Raw genomic sequence first — 19,082 nt, forward strand, 5'->3', positions numbered from 1 at the left:
TTTTAAAATGTTATCTGCGAAAGGTTTTAGTAATATTACTCTAATTATGTAAACATTTGTTAAAATTTATGAAGTCTTGTTTTCAAATTTAATACCTTTTTAGTACTACTACTCTAAGACAAGGGAAAAGAAGATTTCAAGTTTTCCTAATTATTGTTCCCTCTTTCTTTCTGGCTCAAGGACACTTCTCCCAACTTTGGGCTATTCTAATGGCCCTTTAGCTACCAATAGAAGGTTTTGTAGGTCAGTGTGAAGGAACTGCTTTTTATTCGTTTTTGTCCCAGAGGATTTTATCTTAAGAATAATAAAGAAATGCTCAAGTTTGTCATGCAAAAACTCGTCTAGGTTATTGTAGGGTAGTCAAGGCAAGGCACACAAGTAAGACCTCATGACATTCACTTCACATTGGAAACTCAGAGTTGACAATCACAATGTTAGTTTAAATGTTAGAGCCCAAATCTTTAGACTTTGGGCTTTTTAATGAGTGGTCTGGAGAGAAGACCTTACCACCCCTCAAACTCAGATGAGTCCCCCCGTAGCTAGGGTCCAAGGTTAATTGTGGCAAGTGAGCTATGTCTCAGCAGGCTTCTCAGTCTTCAGAGAGACCTTTGCTTCTGTCTTTTTCTCTAAAAATGAGCAGAAATTCATGGGTTTATCTACTACGTGTGCTGTCATGTCTAACTGTAATTGGTATACTTTACTGCCAATTAAGGACATTTTTGTATGACTTATTTATGTTTTGTTAATTATAGAGATTTAAATTATTGCCGATTAGGGCGTGACAGAAAATTATGTTCCTATTTACATGTTTCGAGGCCAAGTTAATTAAATTAAAATTACGGGAATTGTTTAGGGACGTATTTATGTTTTGTTAATTTATAGAGGTTTGATTAATGTCACATTCTGTTATCACAGAGTGCGGTTGCACAGCCCAATTTGGGGAAGTTATTCACAATATACTTTATCTATTTTCAAGGCTAGAACAACTTCCTAACAACTTAAAGATTAAAGAGTATTACAGAAGCATATGTGCTTCTATGTCTGACTTCCCATTATAAGTGACATATATTGGTGTTTAAAAGCATTATAAAAACACCATAACAATGTAAAAAGCATTATAGAAACATACATAATAGCGATTTATAAGTATGTGGTTTAAGAGCATTACAGAATCAGATGTGATTCGAAAACATACAGAAAGTATACATCAGAGTTTCCCTATCATTTCAGCCTGAACTGTTCAGGAATTGTCAAGACTCTTTCATTAGTATGCTTAATCTTTTTACTGAGCTTTTTGTTATTCTTAAAAAGTAAAGAATGCTTGCTTTGTCATTAATATGCTTTTCACCAGTCTTTTTTCTCTTTCAGAGCATGGATCATTTTGATGACATTGGTCCCAGTGTTGTCATGGCTTCCCCGGGTATGATGCAAAGTGGCCTATCCAGAGAGCTGTTTGAAAGCTGGTGCACTGATAAAAGGAATGGTGTCATTATAGCAGGATACTGTGTAGAAGGGACACTTGCCAAGGTCAGTTATAGCCTTAGGCTATTGTGTTATTCCTAATCAAAAATGCAGAGATGGCAATATCCTCACAGGATTTTGCATGGAAGTAATCCTTTAATGGAAGTTTTGATTTAAAAAAATGAGGGTAGAAATAGGTGGCCAGAGGTGTTGAGAAGGTTGAGGACTTATGCAGACTGTGAATGCATAACAAGATCCCCAAGTGACTGCCACGCGCCCTAAAGCTAGAGAAGTGTTCATCTGGTTGCAAGTAAAAAATGGAGGGGAGCCTATCTGATGAAGAAGAGTTTTACTAATAAGTATTTTCATTGAAAAGTTGTGTAATGTGTTTGGGTTAACTGCTTATTTTCCTACTGGTGTAAAGTGGTTGATGTTAACTCTTAAACCCATTGCCATCAAGTTGATTCTGACTCATAGCAACCCTATAGCGACCCAGAGTAAAACTGCCCTATAGAGTTTCCAAGGAACGCCCAGTGGATTCAAACTGCTGACCTTTTAGTTAGCAGCCGTAGCACTTAACCACTGCGCCACCAGGTTAGGGATGTAGATATTGTAGAAAATGTACACAAAACTTTAAGACCGATTTCTGAACATCCAAGCCTGATGTTCACTTACCTTCTCTTATCTGTAACTTCTTTATTTTTTAAAATACGTTATGGCTCTCCACTGTGATCAGTTTTATTACTTTGCCTGACTCTATGAAGCCATTAGAGGGACTATTGACCAGGTATTTAAAATAGATTGCTAGAATAGAAATATCCTTTCTATAAATTCTCAGACCTAGGCAGTGACTTTGTAGAGCAGAAGAGTAGCTGGCAATCTAGGTTTGCTTTTCTAATACTAAGAGTAATAATTTTCACTGCAGCATTCCACATACATGGGGTTTCAGTTAATATACTTACTTTAAATATTTGCTGGACCAACACAATGAGCTTCTGACATTTATTACATCAGTAGTTTTAGAATAAAATTTGTGTTAAAGGTCCTAATTTTAACGTACAAGTTTATGACTGCATGAAAAGTATAAAATACACTTTTTCTTTTCTAAGTGAATAGTTTGTCTTCTTTTTTTTTTTTTTTTTTTTTAACTTTTCTTTGTTTTCTAACAGCACATCATGTCTGAGCCTGAAGAAATCACTACCATGTCTGGACAGAAGTTACCACTGAAAATGTCTGTTGATTACATTTCTTTCTCTGCTCACACAGATTACCAGCAAACCAGCGAATTTATTCGTGCTTTGAAACCTCCTCATGTGGTTAGTCTATGAATTTTATTTATCATATTTTTTAAAAAGAGCATACCCAAGAAACTTTACAGCAGCCAGCCCACAAATCAACCACCACCTTCTGTTAATATACTCATTACCCACACCCATTGCGGTCGAGTCAATTCCAACTCATAGCGACCCTGTAGGACAGAGTAGAACTGACCCATGGGGTTTCCAAGAAGCGCCTGGTGGATTCGAACTGCTGACGTTTTGGTTAGCAGCTGAACTCTTAATGACTATGCCACCAGGGTTTCCTCTATTAATATAGCACTTTACAAACAAAGTGCTGTCACTTAGAGTTGGGTTTGACCTTTATAGTTAGCTCCCCTTTGAGTTAGGCAAGCTGTGGATTTTAATTTCCTCCACTCTTACGCAGATCTGCTGACCCCAATTGCAGTGTTCTTCCCATTCTATTTTACTGCCTCACCAATAACTTAAGAGCACAGGCTTTTGGAGTCAGACCGATGTTCTGAATCCCAGCTCTGTCCCTTTCTGTGCCTGATGTGTAAATGGACATAATAATATCTACCACATAAAATTATTGTGACCACTAAATGAGAGAAGATACATCTCAGCCTCTTAACACAGTGCCTGGTACATCCAGAAAAACCCAAACCTGTTCCTGTCGAGTTGATTCCAACTCGTAGCAGCCCCCTAGCCTGGTACGTACTAAATGCGTAATAATACTACTAAATGTGCAGTGTGAGGATAGTTTGGAAATAGGAGAAGGCCCAGTCATTTAATAGTAAAAAAGGTTTAAATAGATGTGAAATACCTATTTCATAGCTCCTTATAAATATATTTTTAAGGATAATATTTATATTGTTAAGTTTCATATGAAATTAACAGTTATATATTTTTGTGGGATTGGGGACAAGACTTAACTGAAAAAAATGTGTATCCGTAGAGGGACAGTTAGGAAACATGTATCTGTAGAAAACAAATGAAGTATCCTTTCTGAATGCATTAAAAATTAGTGTAGTGGCAACAGCCTTTTATTAGTTTTTAAGTTCTTCTGGCATGATCGTCCTCACAGGTATTTGCCACTGGCCCTTAAGAAGCATATTCTTTGGTGGAGAAAATCATTCCCCTGCTTTTTAACATCACAGCATGTGGAGTTTAGTTACAGTGTAGTCCCCTCACAGGCATTTTCTAATATGTGTGGCTTAGGGATGTTCCCCCGGATTGTAAAGCCATGGAGAACAAGCTTTGTCACTTTCTGTTACCACCACCTCCTTCTCAGTCCCATTCCCTTCCATCTATCTTGCGTGCTTTGTCTCTGTGCTTAATAGTTTAAAACTGGGTTAAGCTTGATGCTTAACTTCTTTTAATAATCAGGTCTAGCAAAAGTGTATATACACAATAAAACAATACTGGTAGTGATAATAATAACTAATACCAAAACCATTGCCGTCGAGTCGGTTCCGACTCACTGCAACCCTATAGGACAGAATAGAATTGTCCCATCAGGTTTCCAAGGCTTTAATCTTTACAGGCCCAGACTGCCACATCTTTCTCCGTAATAAAAAAAAAAAAAAAAATAGCTAGCATTTATTGAGTATTTACCATGTACCTGGCATTGTGCTGCTGTTGTACCTGATCATCACAACTAGCAGCTATTTTATAGATGAGAAAACTGATACGTTACGAAAGTTGCCCAAGTCTACACAGCTAGTAAGTGGCAGTAACACGATTGGTGTTCAGGCAGCCAGGCCCTAAACCTGGCTCTTCACTGCTGTGCTCTGTAACTCTGCCTAATAGTGACACTGGGTATGCTTCTGTTAGCCCAGGAAATAATCCACAGTAATCCGTAGATTAAGAATTACCTGTCTTGTAAAATATGAGTTACAAAACCAAAAAGAAAGAGACTGGTAGCTAATGCAGTAGCTATAAATACTGTGTTTTTATGCAAGTGGCACGTTACATGTTATCTTGCAAACTGCACAACCGCCTTATGCATTGTTTTCCTATGCACGTATGTGTGTGGATGCGTTGTTTACGTGGGTGCGTTGTTTGCGAGAAATATGGTACCCTTCAAAGCTTACAATTTTATTTAGTTCTGAAATGCTTTATTTGGTATTGCTTTAATAAATAGAAGAAAACATCAGAAGTCATTTCTTCCACACACACAAAAAAAAACTTATAGTAAGCTTTTTAAAGAAAGCCTTATATTAAGAAATCTAAAAAAAAAAAAATCATAGATGCTTCCTGAGACTATAGGAATAGCAGTGGTCGTTTTATATCAGAATCATATACATTTCAAACTAGTAGAGACTATAGAAGTCACCTAGTCCAGCCCCTTTACCTGTGTGAACATGGAAACTTAAAACAGGTCTGTGGCTTTCACAAAGTTGTATGTCTGGTTAGTGACAAAGATTGAAGTAGAAAATAAGCTTTCTTTACTCTTTTTTGAAATAGTTCCACTTAAGAACCTCTTAAAGCCAAAAGGTGAAGATGTCTTTATGCAGGTTTGGTTAACTAGAGGTCCTTAAGAGTAGTATAATATAGTAATTTCACGTCTTCTATTTCACATATTTAATTCAGTTAAGGGCCATCATTAATCTGAATGAAGAATGTTTTCCTATACTCTTTAAAAAATTATTCTATGTAGATTTTAGTCCATGGAGAACAGAACGAGATGGCCAGATTGAAAGCAGCCCTGATTCGAGAGTATGAAGATAACGATGAAGTTCACATAGAGGTTCATAATCCCCGGAACACCGAAGCGGTGACCTTAAACTTCAGAGGAGAAAAACTAGCCAAGGTAGAAGCCTGTGTTTCTTAACCTTATTCACATCTTTTCTTCCCAGAAGTGTATGTTGTTGTTGTTTTTAACTGCCATCGAGTCATGGCGACCCCACATGGTACAGAGTAGAACTGCTCTGTAGGGCTTTCTTGGCTGTAATCTATACAGAAGCAGATCACAGGCAGAACCATGGTGGGTTCAAACAGCCAGCCGTTCAGTTAGCGTCCAGTTGCCAGCCTTTCAGTTAGCAGCCAGTCTAACTACTTGTGCCACCCAAACTCTTATGGAAGTTTGTACCTCTTAAGAAAATAAAAACCCAGAGACCCACTGCTATCGAATCAATTTCAACTCGTAGTAACCCTGTAGCACAGAGTAGAACTGCCCCACCGGGTTTCCAAGGCCATAAATCTTTACGGAAACAGGCTGCCACATCTTTCTCCCACAGAGCACCTGGTGGGTTTAAACCGCTGACCTTTCAGTTAGCAGCCAAGCACTTAACCACTGCACCGCCAGGGCTCGCTCTTAAGAAAATAGACCTCTTTTAATCAAATTGAGACAGTATGCTTGGTGATCTCTCTCTACTTAGTACACTGCAAGAATTTTATCCTTATACTTTTTAGGTTTCTCCAAGTTCTAATTCATTTCTTCACGTGGAAAACTTTTCAAATAGCTTAGAACTTAATGCAGTTGAATTTGATAGCTCTTTAATCCCCATCCCAACTTACTCCCCCTTTCTATACTGTGGATAAAAAAATGCTCCTTATTTTTTTTTTAAATAATATTGTTTTTTTGGTGAATGTATACACAGCGAGTTAGGTTCCCATTTGACAGTTTCCACAGAAATTGATCAGTGACATTAGGTAAATTTTCATAATGTGTCAGCTTTCTCTTTAATTGTGTTCTGGTTGTTCCATTTCCAGCCTGCTAGTTTCCCTGCCCCCTTATCTTTTCATCTTTAATTAAGATTAAATGTTGACCTTTTTGAACTCATGCAGGTGGTTTTTTAGTAAGGCATCAATCTAACGGGTAATACCTTTTATTTTGTGTGTCACTCACTTTTCTGCTAAAAGGTGATCTTGGGATGGTTTTGGTTCAAAGTTTAAAGAGTGTCTCAGGGCTATAAGAGTCTTCTGGTCTCAGGTGGTCCAGTTAGTCTGGCCTTTTTTAAGAATTTGAGCTCTGTTCTACATTTTTCTCCCATTTAATCCGGGATCATCTATTGTGACCCTGGTCAGATTGGTCAGCAGTGGTAGCCGGATGCCATCTAGTTCTTCTAGTCTCAGGATAGTTGAGATTGTGTAGGCTATCAGCCTTGTAGACTTGTTCCTTCTCTGAGATTTTGCATACCTTCTTACTGTTTTGGTTCTGACAAGTAGAGACCAGTAGTTGTATCTTAGATGGTGGCTCGTAAGCTTTTAAGACCCCGGATGCTATTCACTTCACTAGATGCAGAACGTGAACTTTGTAAACTACGTTAATGTCAATTGACTGAATTGTTCCATGAGATTGTGGGCCTAAGCTTTCAAACCTAGAACACCAATCTCAGAAGGTATTTGGTTATGTCTGAGGAGTACCTATAGCTGTGTCTTCAGTGAATGTATGTGCTTGCCCACATATGTCTGTATTTACATTTATAGGTAGATACTTCTGCCTCTTCTCATACATGTATATACCTGTACCTACCCATGTACTTATGTGCCTATACCCATCCATATGTGATTGAAGATGCGTTTTGGGGCCTCTGTGGGAGTTGTTAGCATCTTGTATATGTCAGATTCTTTAGTACAGGCATCCTTTACTCACGAGCACTTCTCAGTGACATCATTTACTTTGGTCATGCAGTGCTCACTACACCCACATTCAGTGCCACTTTTCTTCTCATCACCAAAAATACTAAATATCTGTGATCTAAAACGTGCTTCCCCTTCCTACCCTTCCTCCTCCTGGTAACTACCATTGAACATTAGTCCCATCATATATGTCTATTCTTGTCTTATGAAAGAGGGATCGTACAATATTTGTCCTTGACTCATTTCACTTAGCATTATGCCCTCCAGGTCCATGCTTGTTATATGTCTCATGGACTCATCATTGTTTTTTATGGTTGCATAGTATTCCATTGTATGTGCATACCACATTTTGCTTATCCAGTCATCCATTGATGGGCACTTCGATTGTTTCCATTTTGTTGTTGTTGTTGTTGTTATTATGAATAAAACTGCAATGAACATAGGTATGCATATACCTATTTGTGTCACTACTTTTAGGTCTCTAGGGTATATGCCTAGGAGTGGAATTGCAGAGGAAACCCTGGTGGTGTAGTGGTTAAGAGCTACAGCTGCTAACTAAAAGCTCGGCAGTTTGAATCTACCAGGCACTTCTTGGAAACCCTATGGGCCAGTTGTACTCTGTCCTGTAGGGTTGCTATGAGTTGGAATCAACTCGACAGCAGCGAGTTTTAGGGGATTACTGGATCATAGGGTAGTTCTGTTTTTAGTTTTTTGAGGAAGCACCATACTGCTTTCCAAAATGGTCATACCATTTTACAGTCCCACCAAGCAATGGATAAGGCTTTCAATCTCACCACATCCTCCCCAACATTTGTTGTTTTCTGTTTTTTTGATCAGTGCCATTTTAGTAGGTGCACGATGGTATCTCATTGTACTTTTGATATGCATTTTTTTAATGGCTAGTGATAGCATCTTTTCATGTGTTTGTTGGCTGTTTGAATATCTTCTTTGGTGAAGGTTCTGTGCTTGTCCATTGCTCATTTTATAACTGGGTTGTTTGTCTTTTTGTTGTTGAGTTGTTGAAATTCTCTGTAAATTTTAGTGATTAGACCCTTACTGGGTATGTTATTTCTGAAGATTTTTTTTCCCAGTCTGTAGGTTCTCCTTTTACTCTTTTAATACTGTCTTTTGATGAGCATAAGTTTTTAGTTTTTAAAGGTCCTGTTTAACTATTTTGTCTTTTGATACATTTGTTGTTACGTTTGTTATCCTATTTTTACAAAAGATTAGGTTCCATAGTTTTCTCTCTGTGTTTTTTTCTAGTAATTTTATAATTTTAGGTTTAACATTTGATCTATTTTGAGTTAGTTTTTGTGTGCGGTGTGAGGTATGAGTCTCGTTTCATTTTTCTGCAAATGGTTATTCAGTTTTGCTGGTCTTATTTATTAAAGAGATTGTTCCAGCCCCATTGAATGAATGGACTTTGACCTCTTGTCGAAATCTGTTGTCCATAGATAGCTGGATATTAGGAAGTATGAGGCCTCCTGCTTTGTTCTTCAATATTGTCGCTATTCAGGTTTTCTTTCCTTTTCATACGAAGTTGGTCATTAATTTTTCCATTTCAGTGAAGAATGTTGGGGCTTGTATTGGGATTGCATTGTATCTGTAGATCACTTTAGGTAGAACTGACATTTTCACTGTATTGTCTTCCAATTCATGAACATGCAATGTCCTTCCATTTAAGAAGGTCTCTTTTAGTTTCTCGTAGTAGTGTTTTATAATTTTCATTGTGTAAGTCTTTTGTGTCCCTGGTTAGGTTAACTCCTAGATATTTTATTGTTTTGTAAATGGTATTGTTTTCTGGATTTCTTTTTCAAGATGCTCCTTGTTAGTGTAAGGGAAACCAACTGATTTTTGTGTGTTGATCTTGTACCCTGCAACATTGCTGGATTCTTCTGTCAGTTCCAGCAGTTTTCTTGTGGAATCTTTAGGGTCTTCTGTGTCTAGAACCATGTCATCTACAAATAGAGATAATTTTACTTCTTCCTTTCTGATTTAGATACCTTTTATTTCTCCTTCTTGCCTTATTGCTCCAGCTAGGATTTCCAGTACAATGTTGAATGACAGCAGTGTCAGTGGGCATCCTTGTCTCATACCTGTTCTCAAGTGGAAGGCTCTCAGTCTTTCTCTGCTGAGTATAATGTTGGCTGTTGGTTTTGCGTACATGTCCTTGATTATGTTGAGAAATTTCACTTCTATTCCTATTTTGCTGAGGGTTTTTAATTACGAAAGGGTGTTGAATTTTATCAAATGCCTTTTCTGCATAAATTGATACGATCATATGGTTCTTTTCCTTTGTTTTATTTATGGGGCTGATTACATTGATTTTCTAAGGTCGAACCACCCTTGTAGGTCTGGTTTGAATCCCACTTGATCGTGGCGTATGATTCCTTTGGGATCTTGGTAGTCACATTATTGCCCTGCACTGAGCAATATATAACAATTTATTGTCTTCATGCTTAAATCCACATGTTGTTTTCATAATCCAGATGTCTGTGGTCGTCATTATGATTGAGTACCTGAATAATTGCATTTTACAAGGTTCTATTTTCTTATAAGTTTTTTTTTTTTTTTTTAAATAGGTCATGGGCTTTTTAGCAGACAAAAAACCAGAACAAGGCCAGCGGGTCTCAGGAATACTTGTTAAAAGAAACTTTAATTACCACATACTTTCTCCTTGTGACCTCTCCAGTAAGTATACTATTAAACGTCAAATGTAATTTGATCTTAGCATTGAAAGAAATTCTGTAAAAACCTCTACATAGTAGCCAGGTTAAAAGTAATGACTAAATAATAAAACAGAAATAGGTGAAAGTTAATATTCAGGTACCTTTATATTAAAAAATAAAATCTTCAACCATTGAAACATTAAATTCTTTGTTAAATAACTTTTTACTTAATTGGAAATATAAGTTCACTTCTAAAATAGATTAACTACTCCTGTTGACCTTTTTTCTGTCTTTGACAACAGAGTATTGGTGCTTTATTTTCTTAAGTAACTTTGGACTCCCTAAACAAATGTTTTGTTTTTTATGACCTATACGTCTACATTCCTTGCTGGGCTTTCTGTTCGTCACCATTCCAAAAGAATGATTAGGAGTAGGGGACAAAAACTTTTACGATTTAATTAAAAGGAAAAAAAAAATTAATGTAGAGACGAATAACTTTTTTCATTGTGTGAGAACTTTCTTTCATCATCATCCAGATAAGTCATATCAACTATATAGCCATTGAAGCTTATAGAGAAGAATAAAAATTGGCACAAAGCTCAAAAGGCAAACATCAAACTTTGTAAATTGCTATTTTTCCAAAGTTTATAAGCATTTCCCCATGCTTCTGTGCCTGTGTAAATGCTAAGTCATCAATAAGTAATTACTTTTCCAATTATCGTGGTATTATGTTCAAGTGAATAACTGTGTTCAGTTTTATTTATGTAGCAGTAATAATTTTTAAGTGATTTATGAAGGAATAAGAAATAGCAGTATATAGATATTTATCTGTGAAATAGGCTTTGAGCTCATCACACAAACAGTATATAACTTGTTCCTTCATTCACCAATTAGTGAGCTTCTACTCTGTGCCAGGCATTGTGGGAGGTGCTGGAGGAATAAAGATTCACCAAAAAGCATAGTTCCAGCCCTTGAAAAGCTCAGTCTAATGAGAGAAACAATATTGTGAAGAGACAGTCACAGTATTGTTCAGTGACATGTAGAGGTACATTGTAAGTATGTGCGAAGGAGACACTGGGCCTAGAAGAGTCCGGAAAAGCTTTGCAGATGAGGTGGCACTTGGGCCAGGTGTTGAAGGATTGTTAGGATTTGCCAGGCAGAAAAGGCAAATGACAGCTTGGAGAGGTTAAAGAGCCTGCTGTGTCAGAGGGGATGAGGGTGGTTCCTTGTAACTGGAGGTTAAGCTAATTGGGGGGAGATAAGGGTGAAAACGTAAAATGGGACCAAATTAAGAAACACTTCATTAGCTTTCTGAAAAACATGTTCTCATTTACTTTGCTTTTCCTTATTTTTCTGACTCCTAATAAGTGTTTGCAAATTGTATTTTGTGGGACTAGTGTTGTTTATTAAAATATATTCTAATTTTCAGATTATACCGACTTGGCCATGAGCACTGTAAAACAAACTCAAGCCATTCCATACACTGGTCCTTTTAATTTGCTCTATTACCAGCTTCAGAAATTGACAGGTATGTTAACTTACTGAAATTTGTGTAATGTTATATGTTTTTGAGTAAGAAAATTACAGATCTAGGAAAAGGTGTTATTTAATTTTGGTAATTAGAGTTGCACAAATTTTATTTGTACTTCATTCGGTCATGTTATTGCCTTCTTTAGGTGAGAATTTTGAAAATGTACTTATAAATTGTTTTTTAATCTCATAATACCTATTATCCTTGATCCACTTCAAATTCTAAAAATATCAGTAGTCTTTGCTTTTTGTTTTTAAAATCTGCTTTTATGGTTCTATCACTACCGCTCTATGCAACAGGTTTTATAAAAGTGACCAGTGACATGGCAAACCTTTTCTGCCTTCCTATTATACCATTTTGAATTAGAGATCTTTATGTATTAAAATTATGAGGGGCGATGACTAAATTAAAAGATTTGTGGACTTTCTCGAATATAGCAGAAACACTTTTCAAATTATAAAGTATACTCACCATTAATATGCTCTTCATGATTTGTAAGTAAAGTGCTACTGTAAAATAAACCAGTAGAAAGAAAATCTTTTTTTTTTTTTTTTTTTAACTCAGAACCTGATGTTCAAATTATGGATTATACCATAGAAAGTTAATAAAATATGTCTGAATTAATCCTTGAGTAAGAGATTACTAGGAAGACCAGGAAAGTCTCATCTTAGACGGTAGAATTTCCTTATCCCCTTCATTACCGTTGGGTTAACAGTATACCAGCCACTTTTTCTGCCTCTGGACCCCAGGGGTAAGGTTCCTGTTGTAATACATTTAGCATCAAGGTGGGTGCCTTTTGAAATGTGTGAAGCTCAGCAGACTGGAGGTGGAGCCATTGTTGTGTAGGTTGAGCATTCTATGAGGTGATGTTTCCTAGATGTGTTAGTTTTGTAGACCTTTGCCTTTTTTCCTTTGATTTCTGTGAGATAAGGCTTGTAAGCATAATTATGGAGCCCTGATGGGCTTGTGTTGGGTTTTCTGTGTCACATTTGGAAAACCAGAGGTTCTCCATATAACCTAATGGAAAAAAAAAAAAAAATTTTTTTTTTTTTTTTTTTAATGGAAAGGTACCCACAATAAATTATTTATATAGCTTTATTGGTATATTGTCATGCCACAGATCAGTGGCACCACAGCGCCCCTTGCCTCATTGGTGGCTTGTATTACCAGATCATATTTCTCAAAATCCATGTTGCCAACCAAAAATTTAAACATAATTAGTAAGCATACATTCCAATACTGAAAATACAGGCCATAAAAAAAAAAAAAATTTTTTTTTGAGGAGAAAAAAATGTAGTAATAAAAGGGTTATAGAAAGACTAAACTTAGAAGTGGCAGTTGACTGGCTAAACCAAAACAAAAAAAAAACCCATTGCCACCAAGTTGATTCCAACTCATAACGACCCTATAGGACAGAGTAGAACTGCCCCATAGGGTTTCCACGGAGCAGCTGGTGGATTTGAACTGCCAGCCTTTTGGTTAACACCTGAGCTCTTAACCATTGTACCACCAGCTGCACTTGACCACCTAGTTGCATATTAAATGTTAAGGTGCTAATGGAAAGTTTAATCTCTTGTACAAATATAAAAAAACGAAAAATATAGACGTTAGAAAATCACCAAAGTTTGCTACTGATAAAACATTTAATGCCCAAGGTAAATCCTACCTGGTTATTTGAATTTTTATAATACATGTTGATATCTTTCAGTTAGTATGACCAATTAACGTAAAACTAACTTAGCTGTTTAAAAATTGACTATACAAATGAGGTATTAAATTAATTTTTTCACTGTGTATCCGCTTTATCTCAGCTGTCGCTCGAGCAAATGAATAATTGCACCTCTGGAAGATTGTCATAAAATTATATACATCCTGTAATTCTTTTTTTTCAGGTGATGTAGAAGAATTAGAAATTCAAGAGAAACCTGCTCTTAAAGTGTTCAAAAATATTACTGTAATACAGGAGCCAGGAATGGTGGTATTAGAAGTAAGATATGATCATCTACCTAAACAAGGAGGGGAAAAAAAGTTTTTGAAAGAGTTCACCTGTAATGCTAGAGAAAATTAGTTTCTGCCCAATCAGAAAAATAAAAATAACATAGCTATGTATTTTCTGTGCAGTTATAATAGCATGGAAACTAATAACAAATGGTGCCTCATAATATGTGAAATCAGTATAGGTCTCTCCTATGAATAACTCTCGATTAATTTTGTGGTACCCCCAGCATGTCTTCAGTTATATCAAAAGGCCTTAAATTCCCAAAATAAGAATCTAATTCTGTCATAGTCAATCAAACTTGCTCTGTAAGAGAGTGAACCTTGAAGATGCAGATAAGTAACATTAAAGTACCCAAATCCAAAAAAGTAGAAATCATTCATTTTGGTGAATGTGGTTCCTACTGGTAGGATTTTAAATTCCTACTGGTAGAATTTAGAACCCAGACACAAAGGAATTAGATGGTTGACTTTGATGGTTGGGTCTGTTAAGTTTAGGAAAAGACTTCCAAAGTGAATTCTGGAACTGACTGATCCAGGGACACACCTTGTTTATTTCCCTGCCTCAAGGTAGAATTGAATGTAAACTTCCCAGATTTATGGTCCAACTATTTTATTTATAAATACTATTTTTCAAAACAAGCAATCTGTCAGGTCTAGTCCCACTAAAATTCTGTGATTTAAGTCTAAATTTGATTCATAAGGTAAAACTAATTAACTGAATTATCAAAAGTAGTTACCTCTAACATGAAGTTGCATACAGTAATATATAAATTTTACAAGAGAAAGAGGCAAAGATATTAGCAACATTAATGATTATTGCTACTAAATACTATGAGAGATTATATTTTTATCTATGGGGCTAACACATCAAAGAAAATCTTAGAGAAAGTTTTTTAAGTACCAAAAGTATTCTTTTGAGAGAGAATAAAAGATAGGGAGGGCGCTCGTTCCTGAGAAATTAAACTGGTCTCAGCCTAAAATGGTAGACATGGAGAACTTTCCTGGAGCTCGGAGCACACGAAAGAGTGTTAGGTGATCTTAGGCTTCATATTAGAAACAAAAGTGGGTGTTTAAAAGTATTGCCATATTATATATGCTGCTACAGTATGGGGATAAGGAATCTGAGTTTAAATTCCAGCAGAAGTAATTACTGCCTGTGTTATCTTGGGCAAGTTACTTTTGAGCCTTACTTTGCTCCTTTATAAAATGAAGATGCTAATTTAAAAAAAAACCTAAACCCATTGCCTTCAAGTCAGCTCCAACTTATAACGACCGTATAGGAGAAAGTGGAACTGCTCTATAAGGTTTCCAAGGAGCAGCTGGTATATTCAAACTGCCGAACTTTTGGTTAGCAGGCAGGCTCTTAACCACTGCATCATCAGGGCTCCATATATTGTTTAGTGACACCAAAATAAATTATTGATTTCCATAAACAATGAATTAGTTGATTTTCTTTTTAATTAGTCCAGTCATTTCTTTGATTGTATTGTCTCGGTGAAAATGCTAGAAACAGCCCTGTATGTGCAGTTCATGGATGGATGGGTGGTATCCACAGCTTTTGTGACTGGCCATAGTTACACCCTCCTAATTCTGCCTTTTGCTTTACAGTGGCTAGCAAACCCTTCCAATGACATGTATGCAGATACAGTAACAACTGTGATATTAGAAGTTCAGTCAAACCCAAAAATAAGGAAAGGTATGGAATTATTTCATTACCAATTCATTCTTTTCTTCCTCCCATGGCTCTATTAGCTAAAAAGCAGTTATTAGAGTCCTGAAAAACTTGATATCCCTTGATAAAATTTCTGTATGGAACTGGAATTTTGCGAGGCCAACTCAAACGTTGTTTAGCCTTTAGTGATGTTCACTGTCTGAGCTCCTGTAGCCCATTTCCATGCTTTATGATAGGGGAGGGATGATCACAAAGCGTGTTGGCACAAGACCATCAATTATGTTGTCATGATGTCATCTGCTGTTTTAATGAAGGCTCTGAATAATTATTATGCTGAAAAGCAGAGAAGATGCTGTGGTTTAACACAAATGTATAATGCCTGTGTTGTACAGGAAGGAACATTTGAGCTGTCATAGATCGATTTGACTTTACCGTGAGTATTTCAGGTGCAAAGTGAAAATGTGCCTTTACTCTGATCTCTAGTGAGTCAGTTAAAAATAATCATTATATCATTAGTGATCTATCTCAACCTAATAGTAATACTAAACATTTCTTCATTTGGCTAGCCTCTAGACATTTCAGCAGTGGTTCATTGCAGACAAGTTAGGATAGATTTTTGACTTACATGTTATTTTTGTTAAGGATTTATTTGAAAAGTAGCTAGCTGCCTTATATCCCTAGTTCTTTCCTATGTTGTAGTGTACCTAGAATGAGATTTTATATTCTTCTGAAGTAATGAGTTATTTCCCTGTTTTCATTTAAAATTCATTCAACAAATATTTGTGGGGCACCCGCTATGTGGCAGGCATTATTCTAGGGCTTGGGGTACATTAGTGAAGAAAATAAACACTTCTTGCCCTTCAGGAGCTGACATCCTAGTGGGCCCTAGGGAGCTTGTCAGGGTTTGGCGCGAGGGGTAGATAATGTAAGACTTTGTGCCTCGTTTTAAGGAGTCTGAATGAATGAGGCTACACTGCACAGTTTTGAGCAGGGGAGTGATGTGATCTGACAAAGCTTTTGAAGAATTCCTCTGGTGCTTGCTGAGAATAGACTGTTAGGAGGGCAAGCTTGAAAGCAGAGATTCCTCTTAAGTGCTTTTGCTGAGCTTTAGCTCAGTTTTGGGTATAAGTGGTTGAGGTAGCAGAAAGTGGTTGCGTTCTGGATATGTTCTGAAGGTAAAACCAATGATACTTCCTAATGGGTTAGATATTACGTATACGGGGTGAGAGAAGAAAAGCAGGCAAGGATGACTTTTAAAAAGATGGCGTTTCAGGGGGTGTTTGTGATACATTAGCACAGAGCGTTGTCACCCATGGGGCTGAGTGACAGAGGTCTAAATGAGGAGTACTGGTACATCCTTCAGAAGATGAAAGTATTACAAGGACTAACACACAGTGTTTTCTTTTCCTGCACGTGAGAAAATTTATTCTATACGTTTATTATCGAACTAATTGACTTTATCCCATCCAAACTTGGAATTTTAACATTTTAGAGCAACTACGGCCCGTGGACCAAATACCATGCCCCCCTCCTCCTTTTTTTTTTTTTTTTTTAGTAAAGTTTTATTGAAATATGGGCACATGCATTTGTTTACATATTGTCTATGGCTGCTTCTGGATATAACGGCAGAGTTGAGAGTGGCAGGGTTGAGTAATTGTGAGAGATCACGTGGTTCACAATAACTGTTATAGAAGAAGTTGCCAGCCGCTGTTCTAGAGACACCTTCTTTGAAACAGTCTGATTCTTCTTTGATAACATTTTGCTCCTTTTTCATTTCTTTAGCCTGCTAACACTTCAGTCCGGGCTCTAAAAACACAGCTTGTATTTGTTTCCCTGTCTGTGTTTGATCACCAATTTGTATGTCCCCCGTTCGCACAGAAGGCACGTAGTAAAACTTACACATTTTCAGTGTGCATATTTTTATGTTCTCATGTTCCATTATGTTCTTCTCTTTCACACGGCCCGTTTTTATCACATCTGTCTTGTTTTGACCTGGTTATGGCAGGTATACTTGTATGAGTTTATGATTTACTTCACATTTAGTATAACCTCGTGTCTGAAGAATTTATCATAAATATTAGTGATGACTGCATACGTATTACACACATATGAGCATGTACTTTGGAAAGTTTAATAGTTCATGGCTTAGATTTATTTATGTTTAATGTATATTTTATGAGAGTTCCTGGGCGGTACAAAAGGCTAACACACTCAGCTGCTAATCAGGAGTTGACAGTTCAAGTCCACCCAGAGGCACCTTGGAAAAGGCTGATGGGAGATCTACTTCTGGAAAAATCAGCCATTGAAACCCTTTGGGGCACAGTTCTACTCTGATAGACATTAAAAAAAACCCACTGCCGTTGAGTCGATTCTAACTTATAGCAACCCTGAAGGACAGAGTAGAACTGCCCCATAGGGTTTCCAAGGAGCACCTGGCGGATTCAAACTACTGACTTTTTGGTTAGCAGCCATAGCTCTTAAGGACTACACCACCAGGGTTTCCTCTGATACACATGGGGTCTCCATAAGTCATCATCGACTTGATGACAACTGGTTGTGTTTTATGAGATTGTATTTACATGTCAGTTAATGGTTATTTAATACTTGATAATTTAATTATCATAATTAAAATATAAAGGTTTATTATATAGCTTTCTTAAGTGGCATCAGGTTAGGTGTATGTGCAATTAAAATTATGAATTAAACAATTAGAGGAAAAACACTGAATTATAAAATAATTTAGAAGAAATGACATTTTGGCAGTTTTACGTAGACTAAATTTAAATATGTATCTGAGAGAACTGAGGTCAGTTAGTAAAAATTCACACTTAGGGTATGTAATATTGTATTAAATATTTAATTATATTAAAAACCCAAACCCAGTGCCATTGAGTCGATTCCGACTCATAGCAACCCTATCGGACAGAGTGGAACTACCCCATAGAGTTTCCAAGGTGCACCTGGCGGATTTGAACTGCCGACCCTTTGGTTAGCAGCCGTAGCACTTAACCACTATGCCACCAGGGTGTTATATTAGATGATAAAATAATTATTTGGGCTGAGAAATTAAAAGCTTATTGAATAAGTCTTTAATTTTTTAAGTCTTTTTAAAATGACAAATTTTTAGATCCTATTTCCCTGTTTATGGATAAGGCCATGAAATTATTTCTGACACTTTCCTCCATGATATATGTTTAGTGTGTGTGTGTTTTGTCTGAAGGATTATACAATTCTACACTATTTTATTTTTGTAATAGCTTTATTGAGACATTCACATACCATAATATCACCCATTTAAAGTATACAATTCATGTGTTTTTAGTATGTTCTGAATTGTGCAGCCATCATGACAATCACATTTAGAACATTTACATCACTCCAGGAAGAAAGCCCGTGACCTTTAGCTATCACCTCCCAACCCGTGACTTCCCCCAGGCAGAGGAAGCCATTAGTCTACTGCAGATATGCCTGTTCTCAGCGTTTCATATAAATGGAATCCTACAATATTTGTCCCTTTGCGTCTGGCTTCTTTCACCTAATTTAATCCATGTTGGAACATCAGTCAGTACTTCATTCCTTTTTCTAGGCAAGTAATAGTTCATTGTATGAAGAGACAACCTTTTGTTTATCAACTCATCATTTAGGAATAATGCTGCCGTGAACATTCTTGTACAAGATTTTGTGTGGACACATGTTTCTGTATCTCCTGGGCGTATACCTAGGAGTGGAATTGCTGGGTTGTTTGGTAACTCTCTGTTTAGCTTTTTGAAGAACTGTTAAACTGTTAATTCTGCATTACTTTGCCGCTGCTGCTGGACTAGGAGGTACTTAGTGATGTGGCGGAGTGTACTTGAAACTCCGGGTTAAATACAGCTTACTGTCCTGAA

The 19,082-nt window shown here is 36.7% G+C and overlaps 1 protein-coding gene across 2 annotated transcripts in view; it reads left to right on the forward strand.

Moving 5' to 3' along the window:
- The window catches only part of CPSF3 (cleavage and polyadenylation specific factor 3), a 41,681-nt gene that overhangs the window by 17,600 nt on the left and 4,999 nt on the right, over positions 1–19,082 (forward strand). Inside the window, exons 9-15 of one of the 2 annotated variants that reach the window (XM_064295018.1) lie at positions 1,369–1,527; positions 2,631–2,777; positions 5,401–5,553; positions 9,908–10,016; positions 11,424–11,522; positions 13,418–13,512; positions 15,132–15,219. In XM_064295018.1, the coding sequence (XP_064151088.1) occupies positions 1,369–1,527; positions 2,631–2,777; positions 5,401–5,553; positions 9,908–10,016; positions 11,424–11,522; positions 13,418–13,512; positions 15,132–15,219 (850 nt within the window). The remainder of the gene's footprint in view (positions 1–1,368; positions 1,528–2,630; positions 2,778–5,400; positions 5,554–9,907; positions 10,017–11,423; positions 11,523–13,417; positions 13,513–15,131; positions 15,220–19,082) is intronic. The other variant, XM_064295019.1, reaches the window with a different exon arrangement.

This window comes from Loxodonta africana, chromosome 12, assembly GCF_030014295.1.
Source record: "Loxodonta africana isolate mLoxAfr1 chromosome 12, mLoxAfr1.hap2, whole genome shotgun sequence".
Taxonomy (NCBI): domain Eukaryota; kingdom Metazoa; phylum Chordata; class Mammalia; order Proboscidea; family Elephantidae; genus Loxodonta; species Loxodonta africana.